At 40.2% G+C, this 20,194-nt stretch overlaps 1 protein-coding gene across 1 annotated transcript in view; it reads left to right on the forward strand.

Moving 5' to 3' along the window:
* Positions 1–7,599: 7,599 nt before the first annotated feature.
* PSMD6 (proteasome (prosome, macropain) 26S subunit, non-ATPase, 6) overlaps positions 7,600–20,194 on the forward strand; it is a 14,876-nt gene continuing 2,281 nt past the window's right edge. Inside the window, exons 1-6 of the mRNA XM_008563988.1 lie at positions 7,600–7,927; positions 8,688–8,893; positions 11,525–11,670; positions 11,928–12,147; positions 12,265–12,373; positions 18,301–18,469. Of these exons, the coding sequence (XP_008562210.1) occupies positions 7,783–7,927; positions 8,688–8,893; positions 11,525–11,670; positions 11,928–12,147; positions 12,265–12,373; positions 18,301–18,469 (995 nt within the window). The 5' untranslated portion in view covers positions 7,600–7,782. The remainder of the gene's footprint in view (positions 7,928–8,687; positions 8,894–11,524; positions 11,671–11,927; positions 12,148–12,264; positions 12,374–18,300; positions 18,470–20,194) is intronic.

Below are 20,194 nucleotides of genomic sequence, written 5' to 3' on the forward strand. Positions count from 1 at the left end.
CGTACAGCAGACTGTTTTTGATGATGACATGGGATACTGAATTGAGCACATAGTAGGGGTTAAATCGATACACCATTGACTAAATGAAGGAGATCACGAATGATCCGTACATTTTCCGAGGCGCTTATCAACGTCAGCTCTAAAATTAGGAATACGGATCTTGCAGGATCTTTTGCTTCATTTGTAACTAAAACCAGGGGTAGGGTTTTGAAGGACGTACCCAGCTTTTACATGAGTGGTTTCTTCCCGCGACTTTGCTCCTGTGAAATCCAGAAAACGCCCCGATTCGCCGCGCTGACTACCGAGGGCCTCTGTCGCCGTCACGCTTCCCCTTCGCTGGGGCCGCGCGTGGTCGCACCCCCCGGCCCGATTCCTGGGCGCCGCGAGACTGGTGGGCGCTGCTGCCTCCTGCTGGTCATCACGTGTATCACTTCTGGGCTTTTCAGAGGAAAAATATCAGTCAGCCAATACCAACAAAAAATACGCAGAGAATACAAGCTTTCGAAGCACGGATAGATTAGAAACCTCTGTAACCCTAACCCCTCGAGCCCACCCACCCACCAACCCCCCGTGCACCTTGCAAGGAAAAATTCAAAATAAAAACAGTACTAAGTAATACAGATGAGTAGTAGGAAGTCTAACACAGTTCTGATTTTCCCCATAACTAGACTTCAGCTCTTGTTTATATGTTCACTATTTAATTCTTTCCCAAAGTTCATTCTCGTGCCTCTGGTTTGCCGAATCTGCTGGTGGTAGATTAAGTGCCGTTTCAATGTGTCCAGGGAAGTTTCCTCAAGTTTATCCTAAAGAAGAAATTGCAATTTACATGCTGCATGTTCTAGCAGACTGGTAGCACGATGTGAGGGGGGCGCTCTGTGGCTGCGTCTGTCAGACTCGCTTGATTTCAAAAACCAGAGACTCCCTCTTTTTCTGTTTTCTTTCTTTCGGTATTTCATGTCCAGGTGGTTATCTTTGAATTTATACCCTTTATAGTGCTTCACTCCTTCATCCCCTCTAAAAAACCAGAGACTCACTCTTTTTCTGTTTTCTTTCTTTCGGTATTTCGTGTCCAGGTGGTTATCTTTGAATTTATACCCTTTATAGTGCTTCACTCCTTCATCCCCTCTATCATCTTCATTGTTAAACAATAGCCCTTAATTTCTGGAATTCATTCCATATCAACTCATAAAGCTTTTCTTTATTCTTTTTTACAGCTCCATAATACTCCGTTGTGTGTTACGTACCATAGTTTTTTCAACCACTTTTCTATATTTTGGCGTCTAGGTTGTTTCCAATATTTTATAATTTCAAGTCATGCTGCAATGAGTAACCTCATGCATGTGTATTTTTGTGTTATTGAAGGTGTATCTTCAGGGCAAGTTCCCAGAAGTGGGATTGCTGGGTAAAAGGTGAACACATGGGTAGTTTTGTTAAATTTTACCAAATTGTTCTTCCCAGGAGCAGAGACTCACTCTGAAACTAGCATTTATTTTGAGGATGATTTTTTAAAAAGTGATTTTAAAAAAGAAATACTGGCATATTAGCCACGTGGTCATGTCTCATGAGTACTCAATAAAATGGGGTGGTGGAGGCATGAACTAGGACCTTAGAGAAGGACAGGAATTGTAGCACAAATTGGCTCTGTACGGACAGTTGTACTGCTGCTCTGGATAAGGCTGATCTAGGTTCCTTCGCTGCATCGGTTGATGAATATTCACCCTGTGTGCTTTCATTTTTTGTGACTCGACTCTTCTGTCTGTCTGCTTCCCTGCAGATCGCCTCCTGGCTCCTTTGCACTGAAAGACATAAATCCACTCCTCCAGCCCCTTCTTGCCCATGGCTTGGGCTTAGTATTCACGTTCTGACTTAGCACAGAAGCCAGGCCCTGCAGCCTCCTTTCTGTCTTGTGACCCTATGGTGGCTCTGCCCATTACTAGCTGGGGGTTCTCACCACAGTTTCTAATTTGAATTCTGACAAATAAAAGTCTGAGTGTCCTGTGTCTTCCCTTTGGGAAAGAATTTTTCCTGCCAGAGTCTCTCGTAGGCCACAGGTGGATGCTCATCTGCAATTCAAAATGCTCTACTGTGTGCGGGGTCGGACACTACTGGGTGCATGTGTCTATGTATGGCGACCCTGCAGAGGGGCCTTGGGTGGGACTGGAGGTATGACAGGTAATATGATTGATATGCACAGTTTAGGCAACTTACCAGAAATGGGAGTATGATCACTTCCCAATGGCTGCACAGGTCCAGTTGCAAGTTCCTGATTTTTCACATCACATTCTCAGGATTTGTATTTCTATGCCCATGTAGATGACTATGTGTTTATTTTTAAACTATGAACAGGTAAACGAGCTATAAAACTGCTTCACCACCACTTACTTGTGTATGAAGGGAGGTAATTGTTAAAGGAACTAAGAAAATTGGCACAAGGTAACTTCCTTTAAAGGTGACCATAGGTGGTTAGCTCACTGGGTAGAGTACTGTGCTGATAACACCAAGTCTAGGGTTCAGATCCCCGTACTGACCAGCCACCAAAAACAAAGCAAAACAAACAAACAAAAAAACCCAAAAACAAACAAACAAAAAAACCCCAAAAAGAATAAAGATAACCCTAAACCAAGCCCATCATTCTTCTCTTACCCCAAATGTCACCTCATCAAAAAGCCTTTTCTGACCATCTCTATCCCGTTAATGTCTTCATGTCTTCACTAATCTTGCCACTGTCTGCACAATCTGTTTAGTGGTATATTGTTTCCTTGTCTCTCCCCATCTTGGATTTAGTGACCACTGCCTTGTCCAGCACCCCAGCACCCTGATCAGTGCCTGACACAAAGTAGGAGCTCCTTACTAACAATGGGGATGCATGAAATGTGTCAGACTGTGTGACACATTTGACACTTACTGCCATGTGCAAGTAGCTTCTAGTAATCGAAAAAGAAAACTGGTATTGTTTACATCAATTACCCAAGCTTGATAGCCTGCTCCAGTACCAGTAGCATTTCCTAAGTACTCTTCTTCCTCCAAAATGCTCCTTTGGAAAGGAATAATTTAGGGAGGAAGAAATGAGCATGTTACGTCAATCGATCATTATGCTGCAGTAACACTGAAGTTCTGTGCGTTCCAAGCAGATGCTCTGTCAAGTCCTCATCTGATGTGGTGTGATCAATAACTGCTAACAGGAAGGAGGCTGGCAGGAGCAGAGATAGCTCTGCCCACACAAACCCATCGTGGACATATGCAGGGAAGCTGTAATCAGGGCCTTTCACATAAAGTCTTTGAACTTCAATGAAAAAGCTGAAAGTGCATGTAATTAAAAGTGAGCATCACCACTGCAAAGCAGATAAAGTTAATTATACGCTCAGAGGAGCATTTTTTTTGATGCAGTGAGCATGGTAGTCATCACAGTCAACAGCCCTTGGGGCCAGTGCAGGGAGCTGACTACACTGCGAATGAAAGAATTCAGTGCCTGAAACAGAGCATCCTTTTCAAAGCCAAATGATCTTACACAAAGGGAGAACACAAAGGCTGAAAGGGCCTTGCTTGGTGGGATCTCTAAATAAACCAGGTTCTAATAGAAAAGGGCTTGCAATACTAATAATATAATAAAGGAAGAAAGTGCTACTTTAAAATAAACCCTAGAACCAGAGCAAATAAAAAAAGACATATGGGCGCTTAGTTCACTGTAAGCTTGTTTCCATTAGACATGTTAATTTCCACGGGGAAGGATTCTACAAGGAAGGTACTTATTTGTTTTTCCCTCTGTAAGACCACAAAGACCCAAGACTTCAAGCTTAAAGAAGGGTCTTTGTAAACGTAGTTCATCCAGTCTAATTGAGCTAATGGCTACAGAGAGATGGATGGAATGGGTGATTTACTGTTCAATAATGAGTTGTCAATAAGGGGTAAGGAGCTGCTTTGATCAACCAGGCAACCAAATCACAGCAACAGTTCAGGGTTCGATTGATTTCTCAGCCATTCATGGTAACAATGTGAAAAAGAAAAGAAAAAGACATATCTGACAGGAGATTGGTCTCCTCTGTGCCGAGCACAGAGGCTGACACAGGGCTTTGCAGGTGGCCTCGGAGGTCATTTGCACCTGGAATAGCGATGAGTCACAGGATCCCTGCAATTTAGATCTTCTGGCAATCGCAACCTTAATTTGATTATGAATCTGTACTAGGATGAATTGCAAACCAGAATATATCAGTGATATATAATTGAAATTGCTTGACTATACAGGCTTTCCCTTAAACTTAAAAATGAGTCTGTGATCATATGTCTAATTTTTGTTACAAATCTAGGAAGACTGATACATTTAACTATTTAAACATTGTAAACTTTATGTTAAAAAAAAAACCCATAAAAGTGTACAGAAATAAGCGAGGGAAAAATTGCAACACCCGACAAAGTCAGTCACCTTAAAGTATGAAGATTGCTTATGAATCAGTGAGGGAAGATTCCATAGAGGATTGACAAACCGAATGGGAATTTCATAAAACAGGAAATACGTCTAGTCAGCACAAATGTGGGAAAAACAGTCAACCTCAGGGATAATAAAAGAAATCCTAAGGAAAAGCAGCAATGCTGTTGTTAGCAACGTTTTAAATGGTTGATAAGAGCATTTTGGCAAAGAGGGGAGACAGGCCTGATGGGCTTTAGGACACGCTACCCTAGCCACCGAAACAGTTGGGACTGCCACATTCTCACAAGCAGAAGGCATTACCACACATTTTTAATCTATGTTTTCATAAAAATGAAGTAAGCATTTGAAGATAACTCAAATGATAGAGAAATGTAAAGAGCAAAGAAAAAATTACCAGCACTCTACCCCTGTTCAACTTTTGGTGAAGAACTTTCTAAATGTCTTTCATTTATTCTTTGAACAAACATTATTGCATGGTTACAAAGTACCAGGCACTATTCTAGGCACCAGAGACACAGGAAAGAAGAATAACAAGCCCCGTCCTTAGACCTTACATTCTAAAGAAACTCAGCTTCAATAAAATCTACCTAGATATGTTAATAGGATCATTCTATTGCATTTTAAAGTCTTGTTCATTCCATCATGTATGTAATATGAATATCTTGCCATGCCAATAAATATGGACAGGATTTCATTATATTTATGTACTAACTTTTCCCCCATCAACCCTTAATTGATATCAATTAAGATTATTTTCATTTTTTCACTCTTATAAATATTGCAGTGTTGATTATCTGTGTGCATATATATTTTCACATTTGTGTCATTATTTCTTAATCTAAATCCCTAGAAGTACAATTGCTGGATAAGAGGGTATAAATATCTTACATTTTGATGTATTCTGTAAGGATTATAAATGTTATTTTTCTATAAATGGTCTATCAATTTACATTCCCACCAATATTGAACAGAGGGCCGGTAGAGGAGAAAACGTAATATCTTTTCCTCACTTGTTGCAAAGTTCATAGCTGAGACATATATAATAAAAGATAAACAGGAAAAAAAATCATACAAATTCATTTATGTAAGTTGTACATGACACAGGAGCCTTTGGAAATGAAGACCAAAGGACAGGGAAACCTGTTATTTTCATGTTGAGATTGTTCAGATTATTTTCAGATTATTCTCTGCTTCCCTGTTTCTTAAGGGATAAGGACATTTCTTTCCTTCTGGTACAGGGAGAGCATCTTTGGAGTGAGGGTTTTATGACCGACTTTAGCAGGAATTCAGAGAATTCTTTTATGACCAGCTTCAAGGGAGAAGGGTAAGAAGGTGAGAGGGACTTTCCTGCTTCTGCTGTTTCCTCAAATGACAAGATGCCATATTTTGGGGTAGCGTGTCCTAAAGCCCATCAGGCCTGTCTCCCCTCTTTGCCAAAATGCTCTTATCAACCATTTAAAACGTTGCTAACAACAGCATTGCTGCTTTTCCTTAGGATTTCTTTTATTATCCCTGAGGTTGACTGTTTTTCCCACATTTGTGCTGACTAGACGTATTTCCTGTTTTATGAAATTCCCATTCGGTTTGTCAATCCTCTATGGAATCTTCCCTCACTGATTCATAAGCAATCTTCATACTTTAAGGTGACTGACTTTGTCGGATGTTGCAATTTTTCCCTCGCTTATTTCTGTACACTTTTATGGGTTTTTTTTTTAACATAAAGTTTACAATGTTTAAATAGTTAAATGTATCAGTCTTCCTAGATTTGTAACAAAAATTAGACATATGATCACAGACTCATTTTTAAGTTTAAGGGAAAGCCTGTATAGTCAAGCAATTTCAATTATATATCACTGATATATTCTGGTTTGCAATTCATCCTAGTATAGATTCATAATCAAATTAAGGTTGCAATTGCCAGAAGATCTAAATTGCAGGGATCCTGTGACTCATCGCTATTCCAGGTGCAAATAACCTCCGAGGCCACCTGCAAAGCCCTGTGTCAGCCTCTGTGCTCGGCACAGAGGAGACCAATCTCCTGTCAGATATGTCTTTTTCTTTTCTTTTTCACATTGTTACCATGAATGGCTGAGAAATCAATCGAACCCTGAACTGTTGCTGTGATTTGGTTGCCTGGTTGATCAAAGCAGCTCCTTACCCCTTATTGACAACTCATTATTGAACAGTAAATCACCCATTCCATCCATCTCTCTGTAGCCATTAGCTCAATTAGACTGGATGAACTACGTTTACAAAGACCCTTCTTTAAGCTTGAAGTCTTGGGTCTTTGTGGTCTTACAGAGGGAAAAACAAATAAGTACCTTCCTTGTAGAATCCTCCCCCATGGAGATTAACCATTTGATATTAAATATCCAACAATCACAAAACCTTTCCTTCCTTTGTCTATTATTCCTTTACGCGACTTTATGCTAAGGGAGAAAATGCAAACTATGAAATGATCTATGTATACAAAGGTCTTCATCTCAGTTTTTGTATTAGGAAAATAAAAAAAACAGTCAACCGAAAGACAACTCTAATAGAAGGAAGAGTAAAAGTAAATTATGGTACATCCATTAGATGGAATTTTATGTAACCGTTGCCAATTCTTAAGACTCTGTAGCAACATGAACAAAGACAGACTGAAAAAGCCGGCAGGTAATGATTTAATTTATGTGTAAACAAAATGACGGTGCTGTTATATTAAAACTGTGGAATCCTGGGTGCTGTTTTCTTCCTAGACCAGCGGAAAGAACGTGGATTCAGAGCTATTGACAGGGGTTTTTATTTATTCCCTGCTACATAGGTGTTATATGACTTTGATTAATCAACTTCCCTAACTTCTTTGTGCCTCAGTTTTCTCATCTACGTAATGGGCTACTTACTTCATAGCATTAAGAGGATTAAAATGAGATTATAAACATGAAAAGCCAAAGAGTAAGGACTTGACAAATTATGGTGGTTGTTTTTATTATTACTTATTTTTGTTATTATATTTTCAACATTTTCCAAAGATTGACAGCTTCTATCAACTATACACGGAATGAAAAGTAGAATAGCTAAAAAGAGAGGGAGGAAGGGATTCAAGAATTCCAACTTTGGAGGTGGACCCCACCCGCTTGAGACGCCGCGGGGTTCTTGAAAGCGGAAAAGCCGCTGGTGACCACACGGGGGCGGCGGCGCTCGGGCCGGGCGAGGCGTTCCCGGCGGTGTCCAGCAGGGGACGCTGTTGGCGCAGGCGGGACCGGAAGCCGGGCCGGAGGCGGCCGGGAGCACTCGCCGACTCCTCTCGTTTCCGCCGTCGCAGCGGGTCCGAGTCGCGTTGTCGTCTCCCTTCAGGCGCTGACCCCGTAGTCGCAATGCCGCTGGAGAACCTGGAGGAGGAGGGTCTGCCCAAGAACCCCGACCTGCGCATCGCGCAGCTGCGCTTCCTTCTCAGCCTGCCCGAGCACCGCGGGGATGCGGTGGTGCGCGACGAGCTGATGGCGGCCGTCCGTGACAACAGTGAGGCCCGCGCGAGCGCCGCGTCAGCGGCCTAGGCCGGGGCTGGTCCCGCGACCAGGACCCTACGGGGACTCCCCCCGGCGTAGCTCCGTCCCCTGGGGCGCCCCTCTATCGGGGTCCGCGAGACCAGGCCTGGCTTCTCTGCTCCTGGCACTTTTGTTGGGGATGCCCTAGGGGACCCCCGCCTGGCTTACAGAAAGGGTCTGCATCTGTGTGTCCTTCGTCTCTGAGGAGAGCTTGGAGGGAGATCCTGAGGTGTTCAGTCTCGTGCTAGGCACAGAGCAAAGGCTCAGTGACTTCTTGTCATTCGAGACCGCTCCTGGGCGAGGGGTATTCCTGTAGGGGAGTTAAGCTTTCCGTGTGAAGGGGCAATTTGGAATCGGTTCTTTTCGTCCTCTCTAGCAGTGAATGGCGCTTAGCCATATCTGTTCCAACATACGTGAGTATGCGTGTATAATCATGCTTATTACCCTTTCCCTTGCTTGAGGACTCCTTTGGAACAGAAACCGACAATAGCAAACTTGGGATTGCCCTTCCCCAGCCCTAGTAGAGGTTGGCAGTGCCAGGATTGGCTCTCGGGCAAATCTCTCATCAGCAAACGTTTGTGTTTTCCCAAGCCGAGTACCAGACTATCCCATTCTTTCGTGGTAGTGGGTAGGAGACTGGAGGATGCCCGAACAGGGTGTGGGGGGGGGAGGGGGGAAAGAGGTGGGCAGGGTACAACTTGCCCCACTCATCCATTTCTCTTTTTGGCATTCAGATATGGCTCCTTATTACGAAGCCTTGTGCAGATCCCTCGACTGGCAGATGGACATGGATCTACTCAATAAGATGAAGAAGGCGAATGAAGAAGAGTTGAAACGTTTGGATGAAGAACTGGAAGATGCAGAGAAGAATCTGGGAGAGAGCGAAATTCGCGATGCAATGATGGCAAAGGCCGAGTACCTCTGTCGGATAGGTGACAAGGTAAGTGTAGATGGTTTCCCCTCTCTGTGATTAGTGTAGTCTAAAATTGTGGACTATTCCAGATTAATATTTTGTTTTAAAAATTAACTTCCTTTCTAAAAAAGAACAAAGTTAATCATGGTTACCTGGATTAGTGAATCAGTGCAAAGATGAATAAAGAAAAAATTAATAGTCTTTTTGCAATAATCTGTCCCCGCCCCCAAACAACAGCCAGGCCTATATTCTTTCCTTTCTCTCTCCATTCCCATAAATACATTACTGCACTTGCAAAGATTTTTGTTTATTGCTTTTACAAAATTTGGATCATTCTCAGCAATTCACTTTTCTCGGTTGGGAAGCATTGGTTTTGGTGCATTTTAAAAATTTACAGCAGTAGTATTATAACTAAGAAACTAAAACATTATAGTAAATGCTGACGTTCTCTTTGCTCTTTCTTTATGTTCTGTGTCCCCAGAGATAACCTTTTTAGTTCTTTTATTGTGCATTTACATGCACATATGTATACCTGTAGAAAATAGGTAGTATTTAAAAACAACTTTTTTTTATATACATGGGATCTTAGTGTACTGATGTGGTCCAGTGTACACTTTTCATTTAGCATTATATCTGAGCGGTCTTTCCGTGTTAATCTAGTGTATAAATTTTGCTCATTCGGGTTAACTGCTACCTGATATTCCACTGTAGAGCTATGCTATACTTTAATTTGCTTCTTCAGCTATTGACGGAACTGTATGTTGTTTTCAGCTGTTTTTACATTAGCAAACTGCTGGTGTAAAAACATGCTTGTATATGTCTTGTGAAACAAAATTGCTGGGGCAGTGAACAGTCTTTTTTTAAATATGTGTGGGCAATTGTTCCTCATAACAGCCAGCTCGTTTATACTCCACCACCAGTGCATAAAAGGGATACCCATCAGTACTGGATCTTTATAATTTTTTAATTTAGTAGTTATATAATAGTGGTTAAGAGGATGGATTTTGAATGTTACTAATTTTAAGTTATACACCTGGAAGTATTTAGATGTAGGATAACATGGTGTCAGTATAGAAAATAAAATAGTGAGTTCTTGGATCAGATTGCCTGGGTTCTATTTCCATCTCCCATAATTATGATTTACTCAACCCTCAGTTTCCTCAACTGTAAAATGGGGATAATGATAGTTTTTACTTAATGAAGATTAAAGATAGGGGCAAAGAGCTTGGACTGGTAATTGGCACAAAGTAGGTACTTAAATGTTAAGTTATTGTTTAATTTAAATTCAAAACAATCTTATCTGATTATAAATTTATAACTTGATTGTTTTAAAAATTAAGAAAATACAGAAAAGTTTAAAAATGGTTAGTAGTTTGTGTTTACTTTTAGGTTGTGTGTGTGCATGGTTTGATTTGGTTTTAGAGATGATACATAAATATTACATGTGATGTGAAACTTCAAACTTTCGATTCAGGCCTTGAAGAATTTCAGCAAGGACATGCTTGAATCAACATTTAGGGTCTGTAAAATGGTGATATTCTAATATTATATTTCCTCTATGTTTATTAAGTAGCATTCTTCCAAAAAGAACTTTTTTTTCCTATTTACTCGTTTTTTATTTGTATTTTCATTTAATATTACTATATACTTAATGGGTGTTATTATTTACTGTGATACCATTGGTTATAGTCTTTTTCTTTATGGTGCTAGTTTGTTGCAAATTTGTTAATGAAGACTTTTTTAAGATTGTCCTTTTGATATGAGCTCATTGGTCTTCTTTGTTTGCTGACACAATAAGATGTGACAGGCTCACCTGTTATTTTCACGCTCCAAACCTGTAATCATCCATTTTTTCTAGGATCCCTGATTCCTTTTTTTTTGTCCTTTTTTGAGACCGGCCGCACTGCGCTCAGCCAGTGAGTGCTGTGAGCGCACCGGTCATCCCTATATAGGATCCGAACCTGCGGCGGGAACGCTGCCGCGCTCCCAGCGCCGCACTCTCCCAAGTGCACCACAGGCTTGGCCCGATTCCTTTTAATGGGGAGATAGTATTTAGAAAACAAGCTTTGAGTGCCAGGTGCACCCGTTGCTGTCTTGCCAGTCCGTTTTATAAATTTATGAAGCATAATTAGTAATTACATAAAATAAGCCAGCCAGACATGTACTGAAAAGTACCAAAATGAAAACAAATGATTTTATTCATGTTCTTGTCTTTAAAGGAGTAGAAACATCTTATTCCACAGTGCTTTCAGATAGAATTATACGTTTACATATTCGTGACTAAGATTTTCATTACTCTTTAAATATGATTGATAACTTAAAGTTATTTTGAAGTAGTGTATTGTAATTACATATTAAAGGGAGGAAACAATGAAGATATGGAGCAGAGAACACTTAACAACTGTGAATTATGACTATTTCCCTTATATCGTTTTCTAGTAAGTATATGCTTAGGCATTTTCTATGTATTTTTTATACTTTGTACAAGTGGAGAGAATAGTACAATAAAGCCCTGTGTATTTATCATCCAGCTTCAACAATTATCAATTCATGGCTGTGTTATCTTTACTCCTACCTATTCCCCCTACCCCTTTTAAAGACAGCTGATAGCTTTGGAAACTTGTAACCTTTTCTCACCTGTTGCCTTGGCTTTCACAGGAGGGAGCTCTGACAGCCTTTCGCAAGACATATGATAAAACTGTGGCCCTGGGTCACCGACTGGATATTGTATTCTATCTCCTTAGGATTGGCTTATTTTATATGGACAATGATCTCATCACACGAAACACAGAAAAGGCCAAAAGGTACTTTTTAGCAATGATGATATATTCCGTCTAAATTATGATGCTATAAATGAGAAATTGATACAAGAAATTTTCTTATTTTCTTTCATGTATAGTAAATTTGGTCAAATAATTCATATACTTAGTAACATTTTCTTTAAATATCTCTTTTTGGTTCAAGTTGTTAAAAGTTGTTTTTTCTTTGAAAAAAACACAAAATTCTTTAAAAATGGCATTGTCTGTTTCCAGATTATGACCTTACTGTTTTTGTTTGATAGCTTAATAGAGGAAGGAGGAGACTGGGACAGGAGAAACCGCCTAAAAGTATATCAAGGTCTTTACTGTGTGGCAATTCGTGATTTCAAACAGGCAGCTGAACTCTTTCTTGACACTGTTTCAACATTTACATCCTATGAGCTCATGGATTATAAAACGTTTGTTACTTATACTGTCTATGTCAGCATGATTGCCTTAGAAAGACCAGATCTCAGGGAAAAGGTAATGACTGAACCCTTAATACTCGTATTTAGAGACTGCTCCATATTTTTCTAATTTTAATACACAAAAATCATTAAAGTATAAGTTTTTTTATTTTTGCTTTTTTTAAATACCTAGGTCATTAAAGGAGCAGAAATTCTTGAAGTACTGCACAGTCTTCCAGCAGTTCGGCAGTATCTATTTTCACTCTATGAATGTCGTTACTCAGTTTTCTTCCAATCATTAGGTAAGGACAGAGTTGCTCATTTTAATTATCCGTTTTCATCTTACTCCTTATCCTGTTTGCAATTAACCTAAGATGATTTTTCACATATCTAAAAAATGTAGTGTGTAGATAGCTGCAGGTCTTTGATCAGTATGGCTAATTTTCTGCCCAGTTTTGTTTGGGAGTCAGCAAACTACTGTTTTTGTATGGCCCAGGAGGTAAGAATAACTTACACATTTTGAAAGAGTTGTTAAAAAAGTATATGCAACAGACAGCTATGTGGCTTGCGAAACCTAAAAATATTTACTATCTGGCCTTTTGCTGAAGAATTTTGCTAGACCCCTGGTTTAGAGTCCTAAGGGGGTATAAGATAGAAGTGAGCAAATGTTAGTATTGAATTTCATGGGGAAAGATGTGAGGAATTCTGAATCTCTTTGAGTTGAGATTAATTGAGCCTTTTATTCAACAGTTATTTATGCAATAGCTAAATATTTGTGCTCATTTGCAAATCATTTTCAAGGGCTTTGGGTTGAGAACATAATTTGTTGGAAATACTTGTGTTCCTCCAAAGCTAGCTCATAGTGATCCTACCTACACAAACTTGCTTGTTTTTTTCTCTTGGCTCTATATTTTTCCCAGCCATTTTATTTCCTACTAATGACCACAAGTTATTAAGACGATTAGCTTGCATCATTCAACCCAGGGGTTCTTCCCAAATGATTTTCCTAAAACTTAAAGAACTTGGCATTGATATATTCTTTTATTTTTTTTATTTTTTTATTTTTTGTCTTTTTTCGTGACCGGTAACGGGATCGCAACCCTCAGTGTCGCGCCCGAACCGTGACCGGCAACGAGATCGCAACCCTAGGTGTCGCGCCCGCACTGCGCTCAACCAGTGAGCGGACCGGTCTCTATATGGGATCCGAACCCTCGGCGGGAGCACCGCCGCACTACTGAGTGCGCCACCGGGCTGGCCCCATATATATTCTTTTAGTTATGCTGCAAATTTCTGAAAGCATTTGGTTAAAAAGATAGCTTTTTTTTTTTTTTTTTTCCTTTTTGTCTTTTTTCGTGACCGGTAACGGGATCGCAACCCTCAGTGTCGCGCCTGAACCGTGACCGGCAACGAGATCGCAACCCTAGGTGTCGCGCCCGCACTGCGCTCAACCAGTGAGCGGACCGGTCTCTATATGGGATCCGAACCCTCGGCGGGAGCACCGCCGCACTACTGAGTGCGCCACCGGGCTGGCCCCATATATATTCTTTTAGTTATGCTGCAAATTTCTGAAAGCATTTGGTTAAAAAGATAGCTTTTTTTTTTTTTTTTTTTTTTCCTTTTTGTCTTTTTTCGTGACCGGTAACGGGATCGCAACCCTCAGTGTCGCGCCTGAACCGTGACCGGCAACGAGATCGCAACCCTAGGTGTCGCGCCCGCACTGCGCTCAACCAGTGAGCGGACCGGTCTCTATATGGGATCCGAACCCTCGGCGGGAGTGCCGCTGTGCTCCCAAGCGCCGCACTCTACCGAGTGCGCCACCGGGCCGGCCCAAAAGATAGCATTTTTGAAAAATGGGAAGAGGGGACTCCAGATCATGATTGTTCTGTTTTTGTGGTTTTGGCTCAGTGTTTATGGAGCACATTCTCCATGCATACAAGTTAGCCTGCTGTATGAGATTTCATACTACTTACCTCATGTAATGTAGGAACAGTGTGCTCTCCAGAATGATGAGCTACTCACTTGGCCTTATCCTCTCATACATAGATACTTACTTTTGCACACAAGGTTGTATTGCAGAATTGTTCTTCCCTTTTTATGCTTTGAGTCTCCTGGTCATCATTTAACTCAAATAAGGCTTTCCCTCCTTCCCTTAGAAGGAATCCCTTACTTCTCTGCATTCCAGGAGCTCTTATTTTATGTCTCTTCCTTTTTAAAATTGAGATATAAATCACATACCATAAAATTGACTATTTTAAAGTGTACAATTGAGTGGTTTTTAGTATATTGACAAGGCTATGCAATCATCACCACTAATTCCAGAACATCTTCATCACCCCAAAAGGAAACACATATTCATTAGCAGTTTACTCCCCATTCCTCCCTCCCCTCAGCCTTTGACAACCACCAATCTATTTTCTGTCTATGAATTTGCATATTCTGGACATTTCACTTAAGTGAAATCATATAATATGTGGCCTTTTGTGCCTGGCTTCTTTCGTTCAGCATAATGCTTTTTTCTTGGTTCATCCATGTTGTAGCATGTATCAGTACTTCACTTTGTTTTGTGGCCAAATGACAGTCCTGTTATATGGATATACCACATTTTATTTGTCCATTCATTAGTTGACAGACTGGTTGTTTCCACTTTTTGGTTATTATAAATGATGCTATAATGAATGTTTGTTTTCAAGTATTTATGTGGACATATGTTTTCATTTCTCTTGGGTATGTGCACCTAGAAATAGAATTGCTGGATCATATGGTAACTCTAACTTTTTGAGCAACTGCTCAACTCTTCTAAAGCAACTTCACCATCTGACATTCCTACAAGTGGTGTATGAGGGGTCCAGTTTCCCCATATCCAGTACTTGTTATCATGTGTCTTTTTAACATTCTTTTTAAACAAATTTTTTTTGGCTGCTGGTCAGTATGGGGATCTAAACCCATGACCTTGGTGTTGTAAGTCTGCACTCTAACCAACTGAGCTAACTAGCCAGACCTTGTGTCTTTTTGATTATAGCCTTCTTAGTGGGTGTGAAGTGTTATCACTTTGTGATTTTGAGTTGCTTTTCTCTAGTGATTCCTTATGTTGAGAATTTTGTCATGTGCTTATTGGCCACGAGCTTCATTTGTTAAAACTTAGCACATTGTTTTGTGAGTCTTTCTTAGTTTGTCTCTTCTGCTATCTAGAATTTTTGGGAGCAGACCTTATGTACCCCCTTCCCCCCTTTTTAAATCTTCGTAATGATCTTCACACCAGCACAGTGCCTGGTACATAATTGCATGCTCTGTGTAAATGCTGCATTAATTAAATCAATAAGGGAGAAATGCCATCCTGGTGTAATGAAATTCATGGCTTTTGGAAACCTTTGAATGGTTAAGGAATTAAACTCCTATCTTCCCCATCTCTAGTAGCAACCATTTTACACTTGAATGAAACTTTTTATCTTTACTAAATTTATACATTTCCCAGACATTTAAAATGTATAAGATACAGAATAGTTGAATCTTCTTTTGATGACAGGGTCATCATTATTCATATCATTTATCTGCACTTGTATAGTGAGACATGTAGGTCTTATTGGGTTTTGTAAGGCTTTGCTTCTACAAATATCCACAGACTAATGTGCTTTAAAATACTTCAATTTAAAAAGGAGGGCTAGCTGTTAGCTCAGTTGGTTAGAGCGCAGTGTTATAACACCAGGGTCAAGGGTTTGGATCCCTGTACTGGCCAGTGCCAAAAAAAAAAAAGTTGGGGGGGGGGAGCGTCAAGCATCCTTTTCTAGGTAGTACTTGACTGTTTTTAGAAATCAGAAATAAATTGAGAAAGTGAAAGGTTTTCTATCTCATGTCGCCACCAATCCATACAAGCATTCACTCACACACAAAATTCTTCTAGAGATAACTACTTTCAGTATTTTGTTATATATCATTCTAGACTTTTTGATTACTTATATGCACTTCAAAAAACAAACCACCAAAAAAACCCCAAAGTTATATAACATGGAAAATTTTCAGACAGTATCATGTAAAGAAATAGTAAAAGTCTTTTCTCTAACCTATGATTGCCAGGGTCCTTTCTCTAGAGGCAACTGTTGTTATCAAGTTTCAAGTGTGTTCTTTGTGGCATTTGTATCCAGAGATGCAAGCATGTAACACATGTATTGTGGGTGTATTTTACGTACTGTTTTCTAAGTAGCTTTTTTTCTCTTCACAAGGTAATGTGAATATCTTTTCATGTCACTATACAAATAGTTGGTCATTCAATCAGTAAGTATTAAGTGGCTGTCAAGTACCAGATACTGTGTATATATAGTGGAGAATCAAACAGGTGGAGCTCCTTGGAGCTTCCACTTATCCTTTTTTAAGGACTTCCTAATATTTCAATGTATTGGATATGCCATAATTTATCCTCTACTGATAGAAAATTAGGTTGTTTCCAGAGTTTTGAACACTGTTACAATGCATCTTTCCCACTTACTTCCTTAGGAAGGAAATCCAAGAAACTGAATTTTGCAAAGGGTAAATACATTATATCTTGACCACTATTGCCCTCCAGAAATATTGTGCCAGTTTACATTTATACTTCTCTCAATTTATAGCATTTGAGAGAGCCTTCTCTCATATTCTTAGCCACTCTGAGAGGAGAGAAATAATTTCACTGATGACTTGTGGATTTCTTTTACTAGTGAGAATGAGCACTATCAAGTTTAGTGGCCATTGATCTTCATGTTGCTAAATCATGTTCACTTACTCGTCCTTATCTGCTTTGACGTGGACCATGCTTTGCTTTCACCTCAAGTTTGTTCTCTTGGTTCCACAGGAACATTCTTTTGTTTCTTCTGGGCCTACCTCCTTGTCCTTTGTTAGACCTCTCAATGACTGACTGCCTTAGACTGGGTCATTGCTCTTGTCTCTGTCTTCATTTTGTCATGAAATACATCTGGATGGCAATGATTCCCAAATTCATGTCCTCAGCCCCAAACTTTCCATTGAGCACCAGACCCCATGCCTAAATGTCTCCTTGTTATCTTCACTTGCTTATCTCATGGGCAAATCCCTCCCCCCTACCACCCCACCCAAAAAAACCCCTGCCAAGACAAAAAACAGAACAAAAATTCTCCTTTTCTAGGGATTTCCGTCTTGTTCAAGCCACAAACAAAAGTATCTATATTTTTTCTTTTCTCTCACTCATTCTCTGTATCCCTAGAGCTGTCTCCCACCTTGCCTTCTGAATCGGTCCTCCTTTCTGTTCCTGAGCTCAGCCATGCTTTTCCTGCCTGGGAATCTTTGCATCATTTGCATTGCATTGTGCTTCCTGTTCTCTGCTTAGCCGGCTCCTCAGAGAGGTCTTTTCTATCCACCTGGATCCAGTCAGTGGAAGGCCTCCTAGTCACTATCATGTCACTATTATTTTTTTCACCAAACTTGTCATTCTCTGACATTATCTTGTTTATTTGTTCATCTATCTCTGCCCTTAGAAAATTTAGTTTCTGAGGCAGCAACAATCTTGTGTTTTGGTTTACTGCCATATCCTCACTATCTAAAGTAGTAGTATATAGTAGTTATTCAACTAAATAATTTGTATTTGTGTGGATTGCTCATTAATATTCTGTGTACATTTTACTGTTCAATTTTTTTATATTCATTTATAGGAGCTCTTTCTAGAGTACTCCAGTTTATCATGTCTTCACACCTTGTTCATAGTGTTTTGTTGTGTAGACTATTTACATTTCTTACAGTAAGATTCAACAGTCTTTCCCTTTATTGCATCTAAGTCTTGTTACTTTTTGAAAATGTCTTATTTAGGTTTGTATAAATCTATCACTTGTTACTGTGCCTGTCTTCTATCTCTCTATTAGAATTGTTTGTGGGGAGGAAAAACAGAGCAAAATGAATTCTACTTAATTTTACTTGAGGGCATAAGTTTTCCACAGTTAAAATATTAGTACATGAACTTTGTCATCTGTGAACAAATTCCTTAGAACCTGGGCTTTCTTCAATTGGCAATGTCAAATAGCTGTGTGCTGCTTATGTGTGTGATGTTTGCACAGCTGGCCTCTCCTTTACCACTGCTGCTGCTTTATCATTGATGGGATGATGTGGAAGGACAGTGAGAAATGCTCTACTTGTTTGAGTCTGTCTATTGGATTCAACTAGAGTTGCTTTAGTTTTTAATCTCTTTATCTGAAAGGGAGATTCTTATAATTTGTCATCTTATTCATTGCAGCGGTTGTGGAACAGGAAATGAAAAAGGACTGGCTTTTTGCTCCTCATTACCGATACTATGTAAGAGAAATGAGAATTCACGCATACAGCCAGCTGCTGGAATCATATAGGTCACTAACCCTTGGCTATATGGCAGAGGCGTTTGGTGTTGGTGTGGAATTCATTGATCAGTAAGTTTAAATAACACCATGTTAATGTATGTTTTAAAGTTGCCTTTTAATGTGTAAACTTGTACATTTTCTTGCTGTTTGCACTAGTTTCCCTCAGTTAAAAGGAGGGAAAAAAAAAGAATTTTTTCCTAAATATTGTCAAAACAGTCATATCTATTATCTCTGCCTTCCTCATGATCTGCCCCTTCCATTAGCAGACGGGAAAACTGAGTTGTAGTGAAGTTCAGTGATTTGCTAAAAGTCGAGATACCAGTTACTATCAAAAGCAGCCTTCTAGTACTCTTTTTGGACCACTCTTCAGCTACAGTAATGGACTCTTAGATCTCTATCTTATATATTCGGTCATATTTGCTCTGATAAGTCCTTCCAAGTTGTAGGTTGCTGCTGTAATTTTTGTCAAATTGGTTGTTAAGTGTGGGACTTCTAGCACTTGGATCAATAATTCAACAAATACTTACTGAACCATTACTGTATTGTTTGGTATTGTTTTAGGTCCCTGTTTTCATGAACTTTTGTTGTGGTTGTAGGAGAAAGATGGCAAGTAAGCAAATAAATATGAGGGTACTTCAAAAAGTTTGTGGGGCCGACCCCGTGGCGCACTCAGGAGAGTGCGGCGCTGGGAGCGCAGCGACGCTCCCGCCGCGGGTTCGGATCCTATATGGGAATGGCCGGTGTGCTCACTGGCTGAGCGCGGTGCAGGCAACACCACACCAAGGGTTGCGATCCCCTTACCGGTCACGAAAAAGAAAAAAAAAAAAAAAAGTTTGTGGAAGGTAGAATTGAAAGATAATATGAATCTTTCCATGAACTTTGTGAAGACCCCTTGTATAAAAGGTTGACTTCAGATAGAAATGAGTCTACAGAAATAAGAAAAGCTATAGTGGCATGGGAGTTACCTTAGAGATGGCATGTCTGAGGAGGTGAGGTTTGCTGTGAGATCTGAATTGAGTGGGGTCAGCCATGTGTTCCCTAGATGCAGAAAATAACAAATGCTATGGCTTTGAGCTGGGAATGAGCTTGGATGTTGCAGGAACAGAAAATGCCAACTTTGAGCATTACAGTTGAAGAGTTTGTGTAGGGCCTTGTAGGTCATGGCATAGAGCTTGGGTTTTAATCTAGGTGCAAAACCCACTGGAGGGTTTTGAGCATGGGAGTGACATGGTCTCATGCTGTGTCTTATACAGAGCAAGGGCACAGAGAGACCAGTTGGGCTGTTGAATAGCTCACAGGGGAGATATTATGGTGGCTTGGACTAGGATGATGGGAGGTAGAGTTGGGAAGAAGTAGACATTCAAAATATGTGATGTCCATGTGGTATCTATTTTTTTTTTTTGTTTGTTTTTTTTCCTTTTTGTCTTTTTTCGTGACCGGCAACGGATCGTAACCCTCAGTGTCGTAGAGCTTGGGTTTTAATCTAGGTGCAAAACCCACTGGAGGGTTTTGAGCATGGGAGTGACATGGTCTCATGCTGTGTCTTATACAGAGCAAGGGCACAGAGAGACCAGTTGGGCTGTTGAATAGCTCACAGGGGAGATATTATGGTGGCTTGGACTAGGATGATGGGAGGTAGAGTTGGGAAGAAGTAGACATTCAAAATATGTGATGTCCATGTGGTATCTATTTTTTTTGTTTGTTTGTTTTTTTTCCTTTTTGTCTTTTTTCGTGACCGGCAACGGATCGTAACCCTCAGTGTCGCGCCCGTACCAGACCGGGACCGGCAATGGG

Source organism: Galeopterus variegatus, unplaced genomic scaffold (genome assembly GCF_000696425.1).
Source record: "Galeopterus variegatus unplaced genomic scaffold, G_variegatus-3.0.2 Scaffold179, whole genome shotgun sequence".
In the NCBI taxonomy this organism is placed as follows: domain Eukaryota; kingdom Metazoa; phylum Chordata; class Mammalia; order Dermoptera; family Cynocephalidae; genus Galeopterus; species Galeopterus variegatus.